General features: G+C 38.2%; 1 protein-coding gene across 2 annotated transcripts in view; it reads right to left on the bottom strand.

The window, feature by feature from the left end:
• Window positions 1-20,997: 20,997 nt before the first annotated feature.
• Window positions 20,998-26,082, bottom strand: part of SARAF (store-operated calcium entry associated regulatory factor) — a 69,100-nt gene continuing 64,015 nt past the window's right edge. For both annotated transcript variants that reach the window (XM_077144605.1, XM_077144604.1), the window contains exon 6: window positions 20,998-21,812. In XM_077144605.1, the coding sequence (XP_077000720.1) occupies window positions 21,787-21,812 (26 nt within the window). In that variant the 3' untranslated portion in view covers window positions 20,998-21,786. The remainder of the gene's footprint in view (window positions 21,813-26,082) is intronic.

Genomic DNA, 26,082 nt, shown 5'->3' with positions numbered 1-26,082 from the left:
GTCCAATCTAAGGTATAAGGAAAAGACACCTTGGTTCAAGAAGGCTGCATGGAGAGGGGCCAAGATGGGAGCTTAGCAATGTGCACGTTTTAGTTCATCCTCCAGAACAACTACTAAATATTCAGAAAAAGTACAGAACAGCTCCTGGAGCTACGTCAGTGACCGGACACAGCATACCCCAGTCTGGACCAGCTAGACTGGCTGTGAGCCTCCCCAGAACCGTGAGTTCCCCAAGCAGCGGCGGCCAGCACCCAGTGCCCCTCCCCTACAGGCGGCTTCCCAGAGGGAAAGGAAAGAGACTCTAAACCTGGTCAAGGTGGAGGACGCTCATAGGGCTAACAGAAAAAGAGGAAAGGTGAGGAAATGGAGGTTTTTGTGGCTGTCTTTCTACAGAGGCTTGGCTGCCTGTGGATTCAGTGGCGGGACTTCTCGGGCTGCAACTGCCCCAGGCATAGGCAGAAATGGACTGCTTTCAGGGCTGTCTCCCACCTGTGACTTCCCCAGGGGAGGGGTGAAGCCCATCTCAGGTGGAATCCCTCCCTCAAGGAATTCAGACACCAGGGCTTGGCAATTTCAAGCCATTAAAACCAGCCTACAACCTCTCCTCTGTCTCCACCATGCCCCCAGCAGGGAGAGTCTTCCAAACTTAAAGGTGCCACAACATCTTTTGCTGGTGGGACCTGCAGGCAGACAAGCGCCACATACTGGGCAGGATAAGAAAAACAGAGCCCAGAGAATTCACAGGAAAGTCTTTCAACCTGCTGGGTCTCACCCTCAGGGAAAACTGATGCAGGTGACTCCTTCCCCCTGATAGGAGGCCAGTTTAGTCTGGAAAACTCGGCTGGAATCTGTAATACCTATGCAGACCCTCCTAAGGGTGAGGAGGGAAAAGGCACCATACAAGCAGGGCAAGATACAAGAAAACAAGAACTGAAGAATTATATTCTGTTAAACAAAATCTAAGCTAGAGGTCCAGAAAAAGCTGAACTGAAGGTCAAAGAACAGATAAACAACAAATTCATCTAGCAAGAAAACTTTAGGTAAGAGAAGTGAAAGCAATCTCCAGAATAAACTAATTAAGGTAATTAAATGTCTAGACGCCAGCAAAAAATAACAAATCACACCAAGAAAATTGAAGATATGGCCCAGTCAAAGGAAGAAACCAATAGTTCAAATGAGATACAAGAGCTGAAACAATTAATTCAGAATATATGAACAGACATGGAAAACCTCATCAAAAACCAAATCAATGAATTGAGGGAGGATATGAAGAAGGCAAGGAATGAACAAAAAGAAGAAATGGAAAGTCTGTAAAAACAAATCAAAGAACTTATGGGAATGAAAGTTACAGTAGAAGAGATGAAAAAAACAATGGAAACCTACAATGGTAGATTTCAAGACACAGATGTTAGGTTTAGTGAACTGAAGGACAGAACATCTGAAATCCGACAAGAAACAGCAACTATAGGGAAAAAAAAGGAAAAATATGAGCAGGGACTCAGGGAATTGAATGATAATATGAGGCGGACAAATATACGTGTTCTGGGTATCCTGGAAGGAGAAGAGAAGGGAAAAGGAGGAGAAAAACTAATGGAAGAAATTATCACTGAAAATTTCCCAATTCTTATGAAAGACTTAAAATTACAGATCAAAAAAGTGCAGCATACCCCAAAGAGAACAGATCCAAATAGAGGTTCTCCAAGACACTTACTAGTCAGAATGTCAGAGGTCAAAGAGAAAGAGAGGATCTTGAAAGCAGCAAGAGAAAAGCAATCCATCACATACAAGGGAAACCCAATAAGACTATGTGTAGATTTCTCAGCAGAAACACGGAGGAAAAAAGACAGTGGGATGATATATTTAAATTACTAAAAGAGAAAAACTGCCAACGAAGAATTCTATACCCAGCAAAATTGTTCGTCAAAAATGAGGGGGAAATTAAAAGATTTTCAGACAAAAAATCACTGAGAGAATTTGTGAAGAAGAGACCAGCTCTGCAAGAAATACTAAAGGGAACACTAGAGACAGATATGAAAAGACAGAACAGAGAGGTGTGGAGAAGAGTGTAGAAAGAAGGAAAATTAGATATGGCATATAAAATACAAAAGGCAAAATGGTAGAGGGAAGTATTACCCAAACAGTAATAACACTAAATGTTAATGGATTGAACTCCCCAATCAAAAGACATAGACTGGCAGAATGGATTAAAAAACAGGATCCTTCTATATGCTGTCTACAGGAAACACATCTTAGACCCAAAGATAAACATAGGTTGAAAGTGAAAGGTTGGGAAAAGATATTTCATGCAAATAACAACCAGAAAAGAACAGGAGTAGCTATACTAATATCCAACAAATTAGACTTCAAATGTAAAACAGTTAAAAGAGACAAAGGATACTATGTACTAATAAAAGGAACAATTCAACATGAAGACATAACAATCATAAATATTTATGCACTGAACCAGAATGCCCCAAAAACACTGCAAACACTGAAAAGGGAAATAGACACATCTACCATAAAAGTTGAAGACTTCAGTTCCCCACTCTCATGAATGGACAGAACATCTAGACAGAGGATCAACAAAGAAACAGAGAATTTGAATATTATAAGAAATGAGCTAGACCTAACAGACATTTAGAGGACATTACACCACACAATAGCAGGATACACCTTTTTCTCAAGCGCTCATGGATCATTCTCAAAGATAGACCATCTGCTGGGTCACAAAGCAAGTCTCAATAAATTTAAAAAGACTGAAATCATACAAAACACTTTCTCAGATCATAAAGGAATGAAGTTGGAAATCAATAATAGGCAGAGCACCAGAAAATTCACAAATATGTGGAGGCTCAACAACACACTCTTAAACAACCAGTGGGTCAAGGAAGAAATTACAAGAGAAATCAGTAAATATCTCGAGGCAAATGAAAATGAAAACACAACATATCAAAACTTATGGGATGCAGCAAAGGCAGTGCTAAGAGGGAAATTTATTGCCCTAAATGCCTATATCAAAAAAGAAGAAAGGGCAAGAATTCAGGAATTAACTGTCCACTTGGAAGAACTGGAGAAAGAACAGCAAACTGACCCCAAAGCAAGCAAAAGGAAAGAAATAACAAAGATTAGAGCAGAAATAAATGAAATTGAAAACATGAAAACAATAGAGAAAATCAATGAAACCAGAAGTTGGTTCTATGAAAAAACGAATAAGATTGATGGGTCTTTAGCAAGATTGACAAAAAGAAGAAGAGAGAGGATGCAAATAAATAAGATCAGAAATGGAAGAGGAGACATAACCACTGACCCCACAGAAATAAAGGAGGTAATAACAGGATACTATGAACAACTTTACGCTAATAAATACAACAATGTAGATGAAATGAACAACTTCCTAGAAAGGCATGAACAACCAACTTTGACTCAAGAAGAAACAGATGACCTCAACAAACAAATCACAAGCAAAGAAATTGAATCACTCATTTAAACGCTTCCCAAAAAGAAAAGTCCAGGACCAGACGGCTTCACATGTGAATTCTACCAAACATTCCAGAAAGAATTAGTACCAATCCTGCTCAAACTCTTCAACAAAATTGAAGTGGAGGGAAAGCTACCTAATTCATTCTATGAAGCCAACATCACCCTCATACCAAAACCAGGCAAAGATATTACAAAAAAAGAAAACTACAGACCAATCTCTCTAATGAATATAGATGCAAAAATCCTCAACAAAATTCTAGCAAATCGAATCCAGCAACACAATAAAAGAATTATACATCATGACCAAGTAGGATTCATCCCAGGTATGCAAGGATTGTTCAACATAAGAAAATCAATTAATGTAATACAACAGATCAACAAATCAAAGCAGAAAAATCACACGATCATCTTAATTGATGCAGAGAAGGTATATGACAAAATTAAACACCCTTTGTTGAAAACACTTCAAAGGATAGGAATACAAGGGAATTTCCTTAAAATGATGAACGGAATATATGAAAAACCCACAGCTAATATCGTCTTCAATGGGGAAAAACTGAAAACTTTCCCCCTAAGATCAGGAAAAAGACAAGGATGTCCACTATCACCAGTGTTACTAAACATTGTGTTGGAAGTTCTATCCAGAGCAATAGGACAAGAAAAAGAAATACAAGGCATCAAAACTAGAAAGGAAGAAGTAAAACTCTGTTTGTAGATGATATGATACTATATGTCAAAAACCCTGAAAAATTCACAGCAAAACTACTAGACCTAATAAATGAGTACAGCAAAGTGGCAGGTTACACTACATTCAAAAATCTGTAGTGTTCTATACACTAGTAATGAACAATCTGAGGGGGAAATCAAGAAACGAATTCCATTTACAATTGCAACTAAAAGAATAAAATACTTAGGAATAAATTTAACTAAAGAGACAAAAAACCTATATAAAGAAAACTACAAGAAACTGTTAAAAGAAATCACAGAAGACCTAAATACATGGAAGGGCATACCATGTTCATGGATTGGAAGACTAAATATAGTTAAGAAGAATAAATCAATTCTACCTAAATTGATTTACAGATTCAATGCAATACCAATCAAAATCCCAACAACTTACTTCTCAGAAATAGAAAAACCAATAAGCAAATTTATCTGGAAGGGCAGGGGGCCCCGAATTGCTAAAAGGATCTTGAGGGAAAAAAAACGAAGCTGGAGGTATCACGCTACCTGACTTTAAGGCATATTATGAAGTCACAGTGGTCCAAACAGCATGGTACTGGCATAAACATAGATATATTAACCAATGGAATCAAATAGAGTGTTCAGATATAGACCCTCTCATCTATGGACATTTGATCTTTGGTAAGGCAGTCAAGCCAACTCACCTGGGACAGAACAGTCTCTTCAATAAATGGTGCCTAGAGAACTGGATATCCATATGCAAAAGAATGAAAGAGGACCCCTATCTCACACCCTGTACAAAAGTTAACTCAAAATGGATCAATGATCTAAACATCAGGTCAAAGACCATAAAACAGTTAGAGGAAAATGTAGAGAAATATCTTATAAATCTTATAATTGGAGGTGGTTTTATAGACCTTACACGTAAAGCAAGAGCATTGAAGAAAGAAAGAAAGAAATGGGAACTCCTCAAAATTAAACACTTTTGTGCATCAAAAAACTTCATCAAGAAAGTAAAACGACAGCCTACACAATGGGAGGCAATATTTGGAAATGACACATCAGATAAAGTTCTAGTATCCAGACTTTATAGAGAGTGTTCAACGCAACAACAAAAAGACAGCCAATCCAATTATAAAATGGGAAAAAGACTTGAACAGACACTTTCAGAAGAGGAAATACAAATGGCCAAAAGGCACATGAAGAGATGCTCAATGTCCCTGGCCATTAGAGAAATGCAAATCAAAACCACAAGGAGATATCATCTCACACCCACCAGAATGGCCATTATCAACAAAACAGAAAATGATAAGTGCTGGGAGGATGTGGAGAAAGAGGCACACTTATTCACTGTTGGTGGGAATGTCAAATGGTGCAACCGCTGTGGAAGGCAGTTTGGCAGTTCCTCAAAAAGCTGAATACAGAATTGCCATATGACCCAGCAATACCATTGCTAGGGATCTACTCAGAGGACATAAGGGCAAAGACATAAACAGACACTTGCACACCAATGTTAATAGCAGCATTATTTATAATTGCAAGGAGATGGAAACATCCAAAATGTCCATCAACAGACGAGTGGCTAAATAAACTGTGGTATATACATACGATGGAATATTATGCAGCTTTAAGACAGAATAAACTTACCAAGTATGTAACAACATGGATGGACCTTGAGAACATTATGCTGAGTGAGACTAGCCAAAAACCAAAGGACAAATACTGTATGGTCTCACTGGTATGAACTGATATCAGTGAATAAACCTGGAATATTTCGTTGGTAACAGGGACCATCAGGAGATAGAAATAGGGTAAGATAGTGGGTAATTGGAGCTGAAGGGATACAAACTGTGCAACAGGACTGGATACAAAAACTCAGAAATGGACAGCACAATACTACCTAACTGTAATACAATTATGTTAAAACACTGAATGAAGCTGCATGTGAGGACAATAGAGGGAGGAGGGCTGGGGACATAAATGAAATCAGAAAGAAAGATAGATGTTAAAGATTGAGATGGTATAATCTAGGAATGCCTAGAGTGTATAATAATAGTGAAATGTACAAGGTACAATTTTAAAAATGTTCTTGACGAGGAAGAACAAAGGAATGTCATTATTGCAGGGTACTAAAATGTTTATTTCTTACAAAATTTATACTTTGACTAGTGCATTTCCTAATATAACTTATGTAGATAGTTTGAATGCCGTAAGTACTTGGAATCTCAGGTAGGACATGAGATTTTGCTGGTTTGTCCAGAGTGATGCCCCGATGAATCCCAGAGTGATTCGATCAGTGAGTGGAAAAATATCTGCAAAGCCCCCTTCAGGGAGTGGTGAGAACAGGGAGAAATTCAACTTCCCCAAGTTGAATTCTTGATATTTTCACAAGCAGTGTGGACAACCAAAGCTATAGGCTGAGCCCCCAGTCTTGGGTTTTGTTCATATGAAACTTAACCCCACAAAGGTTAGGTCAAGCCTACTTAAAATTAGGCCTAAGAGTCACCCCCAAGAGATCCTCTTTTGTTGCTCAGATGTGGCCTCTCTCTCCAGCCAACACAACAAGCAGTCTCACCACCCTCTCCCTGTCTATGTGGGACATGACTCCCAGGGATGTGGACCTTCCTGGCAACGTGGGAGAGAGATCTTGGAATAAGCAGAAACTCAGCCTCAAGGGATTGAGAAAACCTTCTGGACCAAAAGGGGGAAGAGGGAAATGAGACAAAGTGTCGATGGATGAGAGACTGCAAATAGAGTCGAGAGGTAATCCTGGAGGTTATTCTTATGCATCAAGTAGATATCATCTTGTTAACAAGATATAATGGAGAGGCTGGAGGGAACTGCCTGAAAATGTAGAGCTGTGTTCCAGTAGCCATGTTTCTTGAGGATGATTAAATAATGATACAGCTGTCACAATGTGACTGTGTGATTGTGAAAACCTTGTGTCTGATGCTCCTTTTATCTACCTTGTCAACAAAGGAGTAGAACATATGGAATAAAAATAAATAATAGGGGGAACAAATGCCAAAATAAATTTAGTTTGAAATGCTAGTGATCAATGAAAGCGAGGGGTAAGGGGTATGGTAGGTATAATCTTTTTTTTTTTCTTTCCTGTGTTCGTTATTTCTTTTTCTATTGTCTTTTTATCTTTTTCTGAATTAATGCAAACGTTCTAAAAAATGATGAATATGCAACTAAGTGATATTGTGAATTACTGATTATGTATGTTGTTTTGTTTATTTTTTAATTAAAAAATAAAATACTGGAGACAAAAAAAAAAAAAGGCTGCATGGAGATTATGTTTTTTATTAATGAATTTGGATTCCTGCGTCCCAGCTAGGAGCTACTATCTCAATCTTCCCCAGATAAAGGCATTGATAGCCATTGTTTTAACCCTGCCCTGGGTAGGGGCAAAGGTGGTAGAGATTTAAAGACAAAGTGCTTCCTCACCACTACAGGGAATATTACCTGCGGTCCATGAAGTTTTCCTAAAGAAGGTGGCATGGGCACCATGCTTCCCAGAAGCCAAAGATCATGGGTTAGGGGTTTGTTCTAGTTTGCTAGCTGCCGGAATGCAGCACACCAAAAATGGATTGGCTTTTAATAAAAGGGAATTTATTTTGTTAGTTCTTCGGAGGAAAGGCAGCTAACTTTCCACTGAGGTTCTTTCTTACGTGAGAAGGCGCAGGATGGTCTCTGCTGGTCTTCTCTCCAGGCCTCTGGTTTCCAACAACCTTCCCTGGGGTGACTTCTTTCTGCATCTCCAAAGGCCTGGGCTGAGCTGCGAATGCTGAGATGAGGAACACCGAGCTGCTTGGCTGTGCTACATTGTGCTCTCTTATTTAAGCACCAGCCAATTAAATCAAACCTCATTCACTGCAGCAGACCCACCTCCTAGCCAACTGCAGGTGTAATTAGCAACAGATGAGGTTCACTTACCATTGGCTCAAGTCCACAGCAACAGAACTAGATGCCTTCACCTGGCCAAGTTGACAACTGCATCTAACTACCACAGGGTTCCAAAACAGATTCTCTCTGGGACTGATGTGTTACCCACCCTGCTAGATACCAGTGAGTGCTCAATAAAGTCGTGTTTTTGATTAACTGATTTAAGTGATGTGAAAGGAGATGGGAAGAAACAATAGGGCAATGCTTGTGCGGATTTAAGCTTGGTATGTACACCAGAAAAGCCATGTTTTAATCCTGATCCAATCTTGAGGGACCAGGCCTGTTGTTTAGAGTGGAAACCTTTGATTAGATTGCTTCCAGAGACTAACTCGCTCAAATATAAGTGTGACCTTTTCATTGGATTGTTTCCATGAAGATGTTACACAACCACAGTTATGATTAGATGGAGATATGACTGCCCATTTAAGATGGGTCTTGATTAGTTTACTTGAGTCCTTTAAAAGCGGAAACATTTTAGAGGAAGCTCAGACACTTGGAGAACAGTCTTAACAGAGCTAGAGATGTTCAGAGATGCAGAAAGAAATGCCCCCAAGAAAGCTGCTTGAAACTAGAAGCCAAAGAACCAGCAGATGCCTGCCATGTGCTTTCTCAGCTGACAAAGGTGGTCTGGACCCACAGACCTTTCTGGAGTCAAGGCATCTTTCCTTAGATGCTTTAGTTTGGACATTTTTATGGCCTTTGAACTGTAAACTTGTAATATAATAAATTCCCTTTTTAAGAATCAAAAAAAGGCAGTGTGATGGTGGCTCAGTGGCAGAATTCTCGCCTGCCATGCCAGAGACCCAGGTTTGATTCCTGTTGCCTGCCCCATGTAAAAGAAAAAAAAGAGAAGAAGAATCACTGATGTCCCAGAAGTAGAAGAGCAAAGGGCTGGGAAGGGTAGTTAAGGATAAAACTAGGGAAAACTTTCCAACCTTTGCAAAAGATATACATATGCAAATCAAAGAGGCCTAATGCACACCAAATAGAATAAATCCAAATAGATCTACTCCAAGACAAATATTAATCAAACTGTCAAATGTTGACGAGAAGCAGAAAGTCATGAAAGGAGCACACGAAAAGTGATCTACCACATACAAGGGGAAATAGATAGTGAATTTAGACTACTCAACAGGGAACATGGAGGCAAGAAGGCAGTGCTATGATATATTGAAGATCCTGAATGAGAAAGGCTTCCAGCCAAGAATTTTTTATCTAGCCAAGTTGTCCTTCAAAATTGAGGGATCTGTTTTTACAGGGCTGTTAAAAAAAATTGAGGGAAAGATTAAATTCTTCAAAGACAAAGACTGAGAGAATTAGTTAACAAGAAACCTGCTGTATAGAAAAATACTAAAGGTAATCCTGTCAGCTGAAAAAAAAGGAACAGAGAGGCAGGCCTAGAGGAGGGCACAGAATTGAAGAGTATCAGTAACAATAATTTAAACGATAAAAAGAGAGGGAAAAAAATAGAGATCTGTCAAATAAAAATCAAAAAATAAGATGATGGTTTCAAGAACTGCTTTTACAGTAATAACTTTGAATATTAATAGACTAAACTCACCAAAGAAAAGATATATATTGGCAGAATGGACTAAAACATATAATCTATCTATATGCTGCTTACAAGAAACACATTTTGGATCCAAGAACACAAATGAAATTAAAAGTAAAAGGATGAAATAAGATGTTCTATGCAAGCTGTAATCAAGCAAAAAGAGGAGCAGCTATACCAGTATCAGATAAAGTAGACTTTAAAAGTAAAGACATCATAAGAGACAAAGGAGGACATTACATATTAATAAAAGGGTGAATTCCACAAGAGGAAATAACAATCATAAATGTTTGTGCTCCCAATCAAGGAGCTCCAAAGTATATGGGGCAAACATTGGCAAAACTGAAAGGAGCTACAGATGATTCAAAAATAATGGGAGGTGGGGGCAAGATGGTGACATAGTGAGGTGTGGAATTTATTTTGTGCTCCAGAGAAACTAGTGAATACCCAGGAACAGTACAGAACAACTGCTGGGGGAACACCAATGACTGGACACACAGTGTACACCAGTCTGGACCAGGTGCAACTGCCGAGACCCCACAGCCCCCCAAGCTGTGGAGGCCAGCACACCCCCATCCCCGCCGCCCACCATGGGCATAGCAGGTTGGTTCCCTGATGGAAGAAGGAAACAGACTTTACTAGCAGCAAAGGCCAAGTTCATCCAACCTTCAATTGCATAATTAACAAACTGTGACTACTGAAAACAGGCCCCAGCACAGATAAACCTGGAATTAAAGCACTAAAGAAATTAGGAGGTTTTGCCCTGACGGGGGATGGGGGGAGGGGGCTGACAGAAAAAAAAAGAGGCTTTTTAGTTGGACAGCACAAAATACTGGAAAAGGGCTAAACCCCAAGAAAAGGGGCCACATGCAGCCTGGGGAGCAGGGATCCATCTCTGAAAAGATGTTTTTTGCTTTTGCTTTTTTTTTTCACTCCTTAACAGCTCATTAGATAGAACTGGAAGTGCTCTCAGGCTCCAACACTGCCCCAAGCAAGGGCAGAATTAAGCTTGTCTGAGAGAAAAAGTAACTAATCAGGTGAAAGTTAATCCCCTAAAGAGTATATCTTCCCCAAGAAAAGGAGGCGGAACCCAGCTCAAGTGGAAGTCCTCAACCAAGGAATTCAGGCCCCAGGGACTGGAAATGTGAAGCAATTAAAGTCATCATATTACCTCACCTCTTTCTCAATCACGGCCCTGGCAGGAAGAGTTTACTGAAATTAAAGGAACCACAACACAATATTTTAAGTTGGTGGGAAGCCATAGGTGGACAAGCACCACATCCTGGGCAGGATAGGATCCTAAGCACAGAGTCTAGAAGCTTCATAGGAAAGTCTAACAACCTGCTGGGTCTCACCCTCAGGGAAAACTGAGGCTGGCTATTCTGTCCTCCTGAGACGTGGACCTGCCTGATCTGGGAAAATCTGGCTGAGGACTGTAATATCTGAGGAGAGCCTCCTCAAAACAAAGGCTTTATATAGGCAGGGCAAGAAACAGTAGAACAAGAACTGAAAAATTCTGATCAGTTAAACAGAACCTTGCTTCAGTTCTGGAATAAGCGGAACTGAATGTCAAAGGGCAGATAGAGAACAAAGCCATCTAGCAAGAAAACCCTCAGTAAAAGAGGGTTTTTTTTTAACCAAAAAAAGTTGGTTATTTTAGAAAATAAATAAAATTGAAGGACACCTAGCTAGACTGACAAAGAAAAAGAGAGAGAGGGCAAAAAACAACCTCCAGAATAAACTAATTAAGGAAATCAAATGCCAAGATGCGAGCAAAAAATACCAAGTCAGAATGGCCCAGTCAAAGGACAAACCAACACTTCAAATGAGATACAGGAGTTGAAACAACTGATTCAGGATATTTGAACAAAAATAGTGGGAGACTTCAGTACACCAGACACTACAGATAAAACAACCAGACAGAGGATCAATAAGGTAATAGAGAAACTAAACAATCTGATAAATAAATTAGACCTAACAGACATATAGAGAACATTACACCCCAAAATACCAGGATATACATTATTTTCTAGTGTATATCCTGGATATACATGTTCTAAGATGCAAAATAAGTCTTTATAAATTTAGTGAGATTGAAATTATCCAAAGCACTTTCGCTGACCACAACAGAATGAAGCTGGAAATGAATAATTACCCAAGAACCAGAGCTGTTACAAATATATGGGGATTAAATAACACACTCTTAGGTAGTAAGTGCATCAAAGAAGAAATTGCTAGAGAAATTGGTAAATATCTAGAGATCAAAGATCATAAGAATACCACATATCAGAACTTATGGGATGCGGCAAAGGCAGTGCTGAGAGGGAAATTCACTGCCCTAAATATCTATATTAAAAAACAAAACAAAACAGGGCCATGGTGGCTGAGCAGACAGAGTTCTCGCCTGCCATGTCAGAGACCTGGGGTCAATTTCTGGGGCCTGCCCATGTTAAAACAAACAAACTAACTAACTAAAACAAACAATCAAGGACTTAACTGCCCACCTGGAGAAATTAGAGAAAGAATCGCAAATTAACCCCAAAGCAAATAAAAGAACAAAAATAACAAATATTAAAGCAGAAATAAATGAACTGGAAAAGAAAAACAATAGAATAAAAAAAAAAGTTGGTTATTTTAGAAAATCAATAAAATTGAAGGGCACCTAGCTAGAACAAAAAAAAAGAGAGAGAGAGGGCACAAACAAAATCAGAAATGAGAGAGAGGTCAGGGGCACAAACAAAATCAGAAATGAGAGAGGGGTCATTACCATGGAACCTGAATACAATGAACAACTATATGCCAACAAACTAGACAACTTAGATGAAATGGACAAATTACTAGGAACACATGAACTACCTATACTGACTCAGGAAGAAAAAAAGCAAGATCTCAACAAATCAATACTTGTATTTCAAGCAGTTATCAAAAATCCTCCTACAAAGAAAAGCCCAGGACGAGATACTTCACAGGGAAATTTATGAAACATTCCAAAAAGAACTAACATCGAGCCTGCTCAAACTCTTCCAAAAGTTTTAGGAAAACAGAATACTCTCTAACTCATTTTATGATGCGAACATCATTCTAATAACAAAACTGGATGAAGATGCTACAAGACTCTCCCCAATGAACACAAAAGCAAAAATTCTCAACAAAATACTAGCAAATCGAATCCAGTGACACAAAAGAATTATACATCACAACCAAGTAGGGTTTAAAACAGGAATACAAGGGTAATTTGTTCTAGTTCGCTAGCTGCTGGAATGAATATACCACAAACGGAATGGCTTTTAATGAGAGGAGTTTATTAAATTGCTAGTTTACAATTCTAAGACTGTGAAAATATTCAAATTAAAGCAAAGCTATAGAAAAGTCCAATCTAAGGCATCCAGGGAATGATACCTTGCATGGTAGTTAGGTTCAGGTGTCAAGCTGGCCAGGTGAAGGTGCCTAGTTCTGTTGCCGTGGACATGAGTCAATGGTATGTGAACCTCATCTGTTGCTCATTACATCTGCAGTCGGCTAGGAGGCATGCCTGCTACAATGAATGATGTTTGATTTAATTGGCTGGTGCTTAAATGAGAGAGCTCATTGTAGCACAACCTAAGCAGCTCAGCATACCTCATCTCAGCACTCGCAGCTCAGCCCAAGCCTTTGGAGATGCAGAAAGGGATCACCCTGGGGAAAGTCGCTGGAACCCAGAGGCCTGGAAAGAAGGCCAGCAGATTGCCCTGTGCCTTCCCACATAAGAAAGAACCTCAGTTGAAAGTTAGCTGCCTTTTCTCTGAAGAACTAATGAAATAAGACCTTTTTCATTAAAAGCCAATCCGTCTCTGGTGTGTTGCATTCCAGCAGCTGGCAAACTAGAACACCTTGGTTCAAGAAAGCCTTGTTCAGGGTTTCTCTCTCAACTGGAAAGGCACATGATGAACATGGTGGCATCTGCTAGCTTTCTCTCTCAGCTTCTGGTTTCATGAAGCTCCCCTGGCGACATTTTCCTTCTTCATCTCCAAAAGTCTCTGGCTGCATGGGCTCTCTATCTCTTCGCAAAATTTCCAAAATTTCCCTCTTAAAGGGCTCCAATATGCAACCCCACCTTGAATGGGTGTAAACACAACTCCATGGAATCCATCTAATAAAAAATTACCACTCATAATTGGGTGGGTCACATCTCCACGGGAATAATCAAAATGCTCCCAGCCAGCAATACTGAATGAGGATTAAAGGACATGGCTTTTCTGGGGTCCACCACAGATTCAAACCAGCACATGGTTGACAAAAGAAAATCAATAAAAAATATACAGCACATTAACAAATCAAAATGGAAAAATCACATGATCATATCAATTGATGCTGAAAAGCATTTGACAAAATTCAGCATCCTTTCCTAATAAAGACACTTCAAAAGTGGAAATTGAATGAAACTTCCTCAGTATCATAAAGGACATATACGAAAAACCCACAGCCAACATCATGTAGTTAACAGTGAGAGACTGAAAGCATGCCCCCTGAGAACGGGAATGAGACAAGAATATCCAGTCACCACTATTATTCAACATTGATTAGAAGTTCTAGCTGGAGCGATTAGATAGGAGAAAGAAATAAAAGGCAACTGAATAGGAAAAGAAGTAAAACTTCCATTATTTGTAGATGACATGATCCTATAGTTGGAAAACTCCGAGAAATCTACAACAAAGCTACTTCAGCTAATAAACAAATTCAGCAAAGTAGTGGTATACAATATTAACATACAAAAATCAGGAATGTTTCTATACACAAATAATGACCTATTTGAGGAGACAATTAAGGAAAAATTCCATACAAAATAGCACCAAAATAATCAGATATCTGGAATAAGCCTAACCAGGAGTGTCAAGGACTTGTACACAGAATACTACAAAATACTGCTTAAAGAAATTAAAAATGGCCTAAATAGATGGAAAGATATTCCATGCTCATGAATAGGAAGGTTGAATGTCATTACGATATCAATTCTACCCAAACTGATCTACAGATTCAGTGCAATACCAATCAAAATCCAACAACCTACTGTGGAGACTTGGAAAAGCTAGTTATCAAATTTATTTAGAAAGGAAGAGATCCAGAATAACTAAAAATATCTTTAAAAGAAGTGTTAAGTGGGAAGATTAATACTTCCTGACTTTAGAGCTTACTATAAAGCTACAGCAGTCAAAACAGCATGGTACTGCCACAAAGATAGACATATTGACCAATGGAATCAATACGAGTGCAGAGATAGATCATTAAATCTATGGACGATTGATCTTCAATAACATCCCCAAATCCACTGAACTACAACAGAATATTTTTTTAATAAATGGCCATGGGAGAACTGGATTTCAATAGCTAAAAAAATGAAAGAGGACCACTACCTTACACCTTATACAAAAATTAATTCAAAATGGATTACAGAGAGTGCTCGGGTGGTTCAGTGGTAGAATGCTTGCCTTCAGACCTGGGCTTGATTCCCAGACCATGCACCCCTCTCCCCAAAAATATATATATATGGATTAGAGACCTAAATGTAAGAGACAGTACCATAAAACTTCTAGAAGAAAATGCAGGGAAACATCTTCAAGATCTAGTCACAGGAGGTAGCTTCTTAAACTTTGCACCTAAAGCATAAGCAGAGGAAAAAAAAAATAGACAAATGGGAGCTTCTTAATTTCAAGAACTTGTGGGCCTCAAAGGACTTTGTCAAAATGGCGAAGAAGCAACTGACTCAATGGGAGAAAATATTTGGAAACCACATATTGGATAAAGGTTTGATATCCTGCATACATGAAGAAATTATACAGCTCAACAACAAAGAACAATCCAATTACAAAATGGGCAGAGGATATGAATAGATACTTTTCTGAAGAGCAAATACAATTAGCTAAAAAGCACATAAAAAGATGCTCATTTTCATTAGCTATAAGGGAAATGTAAATCAAGACAACAATAAGATAGTACCTTACACCTATAAGAATGGCTGCTATTAAACAAACAGAAAACTACACATGTTGGAGAGGATGTGGAAAAATTGGAACACTTATTTACTGTTGGTGGGAATGTATAATGGTGTAGCCACTGCGAAAAATGGTCTGGCAATTCCTCAGAAAACTAAATATTGAGTTGCCCTATTACTCTGTATATACCCAGAAGAGCTGAAAGCAATGACACGAACAATTACATACCAATGTTCATAGTGGCACTATTCACAGTTGCAAAAAGGTGGAAACAATCCAAGTGCCTATCAAGAGACAAGTGGATAAAAAGAATATGGTATGTACATAAGATGGAGTATTAAGCAGAAATAAGATGAAATGAGGTCCTGAAGCATATGACAACGTAGATGAACCTTGAGAACATAATGCTAAGTAAAGAAAGTCTGACACAAAAGACAATCATTGTATGATTTCGCTATTATCACTCCATTAAAGGTAATCTCAGAGGTTGCACTGCAGAATATAGCAAACCTAGAGGTAAAAAGAAACTAGGGATACAGGAAGGGCTACACAGTGAGATTGAGTTTAAATGCAAGGGAACAGATAGAATTGACAGGAACTAATTAGTGGGGTTATAAGTAAAACTGCCATATTGAAGGAGAGCATGATTGAAAGGGGATGTATAGTGTTATGTATCCCACTGATTAAATTTACAATTATAAGTAAGCTCTCACATAAACTATTTCAAAGGTTTGATATTGAACAGAGTCAATAGTAAAAGGATATGGGGGAGAACTAAAATTGCATGCTATGACCAAAAGTTAACAGGAGACATCAACAGTATCACAGCACTACCAGAGGCAACTAACTGGGGAGGTTGCGGGGGATGGGCCAAGTGATAAGGGGTAGTTTTGATTTGGTATTTGGTGAGGCTGTGTTTTCAGTTCTTTGTCTCTATGCACCAATGAAAACTGTCTAAAATCGAAAGTGCTGTTGATAGTACAACCTAGTTACACTGTAAGACATGGTTTATTTTGCACATTATCCATGATACCCAATAGATGAAGGGAGTCGAAGGGTACAATGACTGAGAAGCAAAATGGTGAACTGTGATACATTTTTATGATGGAATATGATGCAGCTACAAAATCGAAGGATGCTGAGAGGCATGCAATGAACTACATAAACCTTGGGGACAATGACTTGTGCAAAATAAGCAAGAAACAAAAGAATAAATATGCCAAGGTCGCTTTCAGTAACCTCTGAGGAACTCTGTGACACCTAGAAGACTCAGAAATGGAGTGCTGTAGCCCTGAAGGTTAACATAAGTACATACAGTAACAGTTAAAATAAATGAAAAAGAAAGCAGGCCTCAATTAGAGATGAAGACAAAGCCAATCTGGTTCTGACTAAAGTAAATCAGAACACAAGGTAAAAGATGACAGTACTCTAGGCCTTCACCTACGGTATGAGATCAAAGACAGAGAGATTTATTATGTCTAGAACCTAAATTTTCTGCAACACACAACCTAACTTAACCTGGCTGGATAGCTCACTTAAACAACCGAAAGTCCTAGAGTTCAGAACAAGAACAAGGCCTTGTAATTATCTTTAGCTAATGTAATAACCAGAAACATCTCAGACTATGGTGGGCTGATAATTAAAAAGTATTGGTGGAGTCCCTTGAGGGTCTGAAGGAGAAAAAAAAAATGTAACTATTAACTTTCCCATCTTGGAAACCCCGGGTACTCTCTCAATCATTGGGGACTAAGCAAAAAATAGGCCAAGGCTTTGATTTCAAGGCTTCCCCTTAGGAAACTTAGTTCTGTAGCAGAGAAAATAAGACTACCTATAGTGAAGCCTAAGAGTTGCTTCCAGGAAACCTCTTTTCTTGCTCGGATTTAGCCTCTTTCTCTGTAAGTCCAACTCTGCAAGGAAAATCATTACCCACCCCCCTACCCCCTACATGGGACATGACATGCAGGGATGAAAGTTTCCCTGACAATGTGGGACATGACTCCCAGAGATTAGTCTGGCCCTCGCACCATGGGATTGACAATACTTTCCTGACCAAAAGGAAGAAAAGGAGTGTATTAAACTAAGGCATCAGTGGCTAAGAGAGATCAAATAGAGTCAAATTGCTATTCTGGAGGTTGCTCTTATGCAAGCTTTAGTTAGATAGTGCTAATTGCCATCATTTGCTAAACCCCAACCAAATCACTTCCATTAATGCTAAAGAACTCGACTGATACTGAGACTCTATTAAAGTTTTATGCACTAAATTTGCTTTCTTAGCAACTATAATTTCCAGATGGTTTGTAGGTCAGATAAATCTTGAAACCTAGAGGAACCAGCCTCTCCAAGTTTATCAGCTAATTACATCCCCCTATCCTTTAGTGTCGACACCCTTTCTCAACATGAAAATGTCAGAATGGGCATTGCCTAAAGATTCCTATAGATTGGGAGAAGGATCAAAGGAGAAGGACTTATAACAGAGAAAATAGGATTTAGCAAATGAGTATGACTGCTGAATCACTATATTGATATTTCTCCTAGCCTCCAGTGTTTTAGAGCTGCTAGAAGAAAAATTATGAAATAGTAGAATGGTAACCTATAATAAGCTCTAAAATTTGTTCTGTAGCTATCTGATAAATTGTATTTTGAAATTATTGCTTTTTCTTTCTTTTCTTTGTATATATATTTCACAATAAAAATTTCTTTTAAATGAGAGTTAAAAATATTCACAGATAAAACAGAAGCTGTGAGAGTTCATCAGCAAGAGACCTGCCTAGAAGAAATATTAAAAGGAATTGCTTAAGTTGAAAGGAAGACAGGAAAGAGTGGATTGGGGTAGAAACCATCATTGTGAAGAAATGATGATTATCAGTAAGGGGAACTAAAAAGGTTAAAAAAAAAGACAGTGTCATGATCAGAGACATGTGTCAACTTGGCCAAGTGGTGGTACCTGTTTATCTAGTTGGGCAAGTGCTGGGCTGTCTGTTACAATGAGGACATTTCATAGAATTAGATCATGATCATGTCAGCTGCATCCACAGCTGATTCCATTTGTAATCAGCCAAAGGGGGTGTCTTCTACAATGAGTGATGCTTAATCTAATCCTTTTAAGGAGGACTCAGGAGACAGGTTCCATTCCTGCTTCGGCTGGCGAGCCTCTCCTGTGGAGTTCATTCAGAGCCTCCATCAGAGTCGTCAGTTTCACAGCCTGCCGTGCGGATTTTGGACTCTGCATTCCTGTGGTCACGTGAGACACTTATAAATTTTATATTTACAAGTGTTCCCTGTTGATTCTGTTTCTCTAGAGAACCCTAACTAATACAAACAGTAAAAATAAAAAAGACATGACATTTAAAAACCAAAGGACAAAATGGCTGAATTAAGTTCTGCCTTAACAGTAATAATGGCTGAATTAAGTTCTGCCTTAACAGTAATAACACTGAATGTTAATGAATTAAACATCCCAATCAAAAGACACAGATTGGCAGAATGGATTTAAAAAGTATGAACCAGCTACAGGTTGTTTATAAGCATTTATGTTGTTAATCTTAGACCCAAAGACATAAATAAGTTTAAAGTGAGAGGTTACAAAAAGATATTCCATGCAAATAGTAACCAAAACAGAGCTGGAATAGCTATACTAATATCGAATAAAATACACTTTAACTGCAAAAGAGACAAAGAAGGACACTACATATTAATAAAAGAGGCAATCCACCAGGAAGTTATAACAATCATAAATATTTATGCACCCAACCATGGTGCCCAAAATACATGAGGTAAACACTGACAAAACTGAAAGCAGTAAAGATAACTACAATGCAATGAACTGAAGGGCAATAATAAATGTAGTGCACAAAGTGTTAAAGAAGAATGATAGATAAATTTAAGCCAGTTTTGGAGGATAGGGGTCAGAACGGAAGCAATCAAGGAGCTTCAAAGAAGCCTGCTGGAAACTACAGAAAAAGTTTTAATTGGTTAAAATACCGGAAATATTATCCTAACATCCAAAATATTCTGCTGAACCCTCACGAGTAAAATTGCAAAGCTTGTCTCTTCAGCTCCCTTCCACCTCTCTTTTCTCCTTTTATACCTTCCCAATAAGGCAAACCAAATCCCCACTCCCTCTCAGAAGCAACCCTTATCTTGAGTCAACAACCCCCTAATGGGACATAAACGTAGAGTCTTTTAATCTCGGAGAGTCTCATATTTGGGGAAGTGATAAAGGAAGATTTAGAATCTTTTCTATAAATGACAAAAACGTGAATATATTAACAGATAAAAGGAATGCTCGAGTAGGAGGTGGGGGGAAAGCTTGGCCCTAGACACTTGGCCGCTTTCCCTCTCTTTGATCCTGGAAGCCTCTGAAAGACCCAAAGAACACTCCTAAGGTCCCAAGGCCTTCCCAGATTAGTCTGAAAATGATGAATTTAATCAATTCTCTTTATATTCACTCATTCATTTCTTCAGGCTCCCAAGACCAGCAATAACGTGTTCAAAAAAAAAAAGAAATATGAGTGTAGTATTTTAAGAACATCCAGTTTAATATGAAGATCACTATCACTGGCCCAATCTAAAGCAGCTTTAAATTAACTAATTTTTTTATTTTGCTCCCCAAGTAAAACATACTGCAAGATTATCAACTACCACAGTAAGAAATAACTAAAACCTAAAATACAGTAAGCAAATGGGAGGAAAAAGCAATAAACTGGATTCCTTTATATTCCATCTTCTTCTACTAAGGAGAAATGGGATAAGGATTTAGACCAACATACCTAAAAGAAAAACTGTGCTTCCTCTGCAATATAAATTAAAACTTCTACCAAGTTTTATTGAGATGAAGAAAGGATAGACTTTGACCACATTTTTAAAAAAGGCATAATTTAGTGCTGTTACTTACCTTCACAATGATGTGCTACCATCACCGCCACCCATTACCAAAACTTTTCCATCATCCCAAATAGAAACTCTATACCTTAATTTCCTATTCCCTACCCCAACCCCATCCCCTGATAACCAACATTCTAATTCACATTTTCAAGTCTAAAGGGAGGTGGTTGGTTTGTTTTCAAATTACTCACTAAAATTTAAGAATGATGTGCTCAGATTACAGCCCTTGTTTAAGATTAAGGGTCCAATCTTAGATTTTTTTTTTAAAGCAATGTTTTAATAGGGGCTTCCACACTATTCTAAACTATTTTTTGAAAATACTTACCAAATGACTAGTAGCTAAGGCATGACAACCATGAGAAATTACTGTTTAAGGGAGACAGAACTTCTGAAACCCTTTAGTTTGGGGAAAAGAAAAGAGTAAAAAAATAACACCAACTGTGTCAACACTGGTGGAAAAATGAGAATGACAAACCACAATCTTTACTTTTTATTTATTCTGTGATTTTGATGTAAGACTGAAATAGACAGCTACAAGGATACTTGAAATTCCACAAAGAACTGCATGCTTTTGCTATTAAAAAGATCTTTGTAAAGAATTTGAACTTTATCTCTTAGGAACTGAGATGACCAAAAAAAGGGGGGGGGGGGGCATTTCAAGCATTTTTGTCAGCACACAATCATTCCCAACTTTCTAAATGCTTATTTTCTACTACAAAGGGTCACTTACCAAAACCCATCCACTACCACCATCACAGGAGTCAAAGCTCCTTAGCTCAAAGTGATGAGAGAGCAAAATCAGTAGTCCAAATTGGTTTAAATGTTTGAAGAACAGAAAATACCAAATACTACAATACCAAATTACAAAAACTATTGCTTCTTTGAGATATCAATGCATCAACTAAAACCACCTTAAGGTAGAAATTTTCCATATTCTGTGTCTACTGATGGAAAGCAATCATTCTTAGTACTTTATGGCATCACAGATTTTAGAAATTAAATATTTTTAGCATTCCACAGTAATTATTACTTTCAAAAACTGTAAAATACATATGCTTCTACACTAAGAGAATTCTCTATGTAAGCATTTTGTCATATATCAACTTTTAGCCTCAAATAACAGGAATACAAAAAGCTATACAGGACAAAACACCACAGGACTTTTGGATATTCCCTTTCCCCAGCTGTTAGCAGGTAGCATTTTTTAAAGAGAAAGTGACGAAAAATCGGAAGTCTTCCATCTGAAGTTTGACTTCAACTTTCTACTTTTTATCGTCTTCTGGTACCACCATATCCTAGAATAAGAAGAGTAAAATTTAGATTTGCTTTATAAATGCATAAAAAATGCTGATAAAATTACAAAGTAATACATGTTTACTGTCCACAAATGGATGCAGGACATGTGAGAGAAGAAGGAGGGGTTAGAAGCAGCAGTATTTAGCAGTGCTGTGGAAGAGAATTAAGGATTCTCTACAGTAAATGGTACTGAAACCTCAAGAAACAGAAAGCCCTCCACCTGCAACACTTAGGTAATGACAAGTCTTTCAGTTTGAGAAGTCTCTCGATTCTTTTAGGTTATTTGGTAATGTTTTACAATTTTATTGACATGTATTTCATACATTTCTAGTTGATATTTCTGATTCTTTTAAAAATTTGTTTCTATTAAGAATGAGTTTTCGCCTCTCTGGAAGGCAGTTTGGCAGTTCCTAAGGAAGCTAAGTGCAGAACAGCCATATCATCCAGCAATCCCATTAACAGGTATATATTCAGAGGAACTGAAGTCAAGGCCACAAACAGACATTTGCACATTGATGTTTACAGCAGCACTATTTATGATTACCAAAAGAAACGGAAACAGCCCAAATGTCCATCAATGGATGAGTGGCTAAATTAGCTGTGGTATATACATACAATGGACTACTATACAGCTGTAAGACAGAATAAAGTCATGAAGCATGTAACATCTTGATGAACCTTGAAGACATTATGCTGAATGAAATTAGCCAGAAACAAAAGGACAAATACTATATGGTCTCACTAATATGAATTAATATTAACAAGTGAACTCTGAGAGTTAAATTAAGAATATAGGTTATCACTAAGAGTTACCGCCAGAGAACCTCTTTTGTTGTTCAGATGTGGCCTAAATCTCTCTCAGCCAACATGGCAAGTAAACTCACCACCTTCCCCCTCTATACTTGGGATCTGACTTCGAGAGGTGTAAACCTTCCTGGCAACATGGGACAGAAATCCTAGCATAAGCTGGGACTCAGCATCAAGGGATTGAGAAAACCTTCTTGACCAAAAGAGGGAAGAGAAAAATGTGACAAAATTAAGTGTCAATGGCTAAGAGATTTCAAACAGAGTTGAGAGGGTATCCTGGAGGCTATTCTTATGCATCATGTAGATATCCCCTTTTTAGCTCAAAGTGTATTAGAGATGCTAGAGGGAAGTGCCTGAAACTGTAGAGCTGTGTTCTAGTAGCCATGTTTCTTAAAGATGATTGTATAATGATATAGCTTTTGTAATGTGATTGTGTGATTGTGAAAATCTTGTGTCTGATGCTCCTTTTATCTACAGTATAGACAGATGAGTAAAACATATGGATTAAAAATAAATAAATAATTAATAATAGGGGAAACAAATGTTAAAATTAAAAAAAATAGGGTGGGCCATGGTGACTCAGCAGGCAGAGTTCTTGCCTGCCATCGGGTTCATTCCCGATGCCCACCCAAATAAAAAAAAAAAAACAACTATATTTCCATATATATATATATTGTCTATATATATTTATATATATATATATATAAACTATATATATAGATATATATATTGGGTACCATCTACTATATATATACATATATATATATAGGTAAATGGAAATACTAGTAGTCAATGAGAGGGAGGGGTAAGGGGTATGGTATATATGAGTTTTTCTTTTTTCTTTTTATTTCTTTCTTCTGGTAAGAAATGATCATGGTGACGAATATACAATTATGTGATGACACTGTGAGCCACTGATTGTACACCATGTATAGAATGTATGTATATTAAGAATGTATGTGTTTGTATGTTGTTTAATGAATAAAAAATTTTTTGAAAATTGGGGAAAAAAAAGAATATAGGTTATCAAGAGAAAGAAAGAAGGTCAAGATTGGACATTTGGTGCTGAAGGAATACAGATTTGTATAACAGGACTGATTATAAAAATTCAGAAATGGATAGCACAATACTACCTGACTGAAGTATACAGGAAAAATTACAAAGTAACCTAGGGTCTACAGTCAACAGTAACATTGTAATATGCTTCCACTGAATGTCAACAAGGGGACATGGGGGAGAGGTATGGATTCTTTGTGAAAGAAAAGGAAATGTCTTATATACATTATGGTGGCAAAGGCATGTCTTTTTACTTAGGTTGGACTGTTGATGTACAAATAAACTATTTAAAAATGAATAGAGAGAAACAAGTACTAGAGAAAATGTGGAGAAAGAGATGTACCTATGCACTGTTGGTAAGAAAGTTGAGAGGTGTAGGCCCCCCAGTAGGTACTGTGGTGGTTACACAGGAGGCTAGGGGTGGGATTGCTTATGATCCTGAAACCCCATTGCTAGGTATACACCTGGAGGAATGAGGAATGGGGACTCAAATAGACATTTTCACACCAATGTTTCCACCAGCGTTTATGATAGCAGAATTTGTGATTTGCAATGGATGGAGGTGGCCTAAGGGTACAACCACTGAAGGATGAAATGGGGAACTGTGGCATTTCCATACAACAACTACTAAGGACTGCAAGAAGGAGTGAAGTTGTGAGGTATGCAACTAGGTAAATGAACCTTAAGGACAGTATGCTGACTGAAATGTCAGAAACAAAAAGACAAATATTATCATGCTTCACTTATATGGACAATAATAGTGATGGTCAGGTTCATGTGTCAACTTCACCAGGTGGTGGTGCCTGATTGTCTGGTTGGGCAAGTGTTGGCCTGTCTGCTGCTGTGAAGACATTTCGGGGACTTAAATCTAACCACGTTGGCTGCATCCACAGCTGACTGCATCTGCAAACAGCTAAGGGGAGTGTCTGCTGCAATGAGTGATGATTAACCTAATCACCAGAGGGCTTTTAAGGAGGATTTGGAAGAGACAATCACTCCTGCTTCAGCCAGCCAGCCTCTCCTGACAGTTCGCTGAAGACATTCATTGGAGCTGCCAGCACACGACCTGCCCTACAGATCTTGGCCTGCCCTACAGATCTTGGCCTGCCCTACAGATCTTGGCCTGCCCTACAGATCTTGGACTATTACATCCCCACAGCTGCCCAGCCAGACCCTGGGCTCTTACATCCCCACAGTTACATGAGACACTTTTATAAATTTTATATTTACACATATCTGCTGTTGATTCTGGTTCTCTAGAGACCCCTAGCTTATACAATAATATACAAACTCAAAGAATTAAAGTCGAGAGTATGGGTTATCAGGTTGGGCCCTATTGTAAAGGGTCCTAGATTGTAAGCTCTTACAGCAGTCACATATATTTAGGAGGTGTAACTGAGATTTCTAAATTATGAGATACTGAGCTGTTTGTATATAATCTGGTCGCTCCCAGAAACTTTGGGTATTTATATGACACTGGAGACTCAAGAGTTACAGCACTGAAGCCGTGAAAGTCAGCATTACCCTATTTAGCAACTGTTAAAAAAAAAAAACTTGGAAAAGTAATCAGACTTTGTATAAAGATATGAATGAAGTTGATGTGGATAGGATCACAGCAAATCAGAATAGTGGATAAAGGATGATATGGCTCAGATTTTCAAATTTCAACCTCTGTGTGAGACCAAAGGGAGAGATGTTTATTTTGGTGCAAAACTTATATTTTGGGCAGCACATTAATTTAACTTGTATGGTCAGTTTACTTGAACACCATAATTACACAGAATCTTGAACAGGGCATGAAATCTTGTTGGTCTGTACAGGTAATGTGATACCCTGATATATCCCAAGTATTTAGGCAGACAATAAAAAAGTATTTGCAAAGTAACCTTGGGGAACTGGGGAGAAAGGAGGAAATATTCAACTTCCCCATCTGGGGAATTCCTGATATTCTCACTAGCAATGGAGACAACCAATTCAATAAGCCAAGTCCTCAATCTTAAGGCTTGCCCCGATGAAGCTTATTCTTACAAAGGAGAAGCAAAGCCTATTTATAATTATGACTAACCGTCACACCCAGAGACCTCTTTTGTTGCTCAGATGTGGCCTCTCTCTCAAAGTCAACTTGACAAGTAAACTCACTGCCCTACGTCCTATGTAGGACATGACTCTCAGGGATATAAACCTCCCTGGCAACCTGAGACCTAACTCCCAGAAATGAGTGAGGACCTGACATCTTGGGAATGAGAAAGTCTTCTTGACCAAAAGGGGGAAGACAGAAAAGATATAAAGTTCCAGTGGCTGAGAAATTTCAAAGAGTCAAGAGGTTATCCTGGAGGTTATTCTTATGCATTATATAGATATCCTTTTTTAGTTTATAGTGGATTGGAATAGGTAGAACGAAGTATC

The sequence above is a fragment of the Tamandua tetradactyla genome, chromosome 26, assembly GCF_023851605.1.
Source record: "Tamandua tetradactyla isolate mTamTet1 chromosome 26, mTamTet1.pri, whole genome shotgun sequence".
Lineage (NCBI taxonomy): Eukaryota > Metazoa > Chordata > Mammalia > Pilosa > Myrmecophagidae > Tamandua > Tamandua tetradactyla.
Note: the sequence above shows the minus strand (reverse complement) of the source record. Positions and strands in the feature narration are given on the sequence as shown.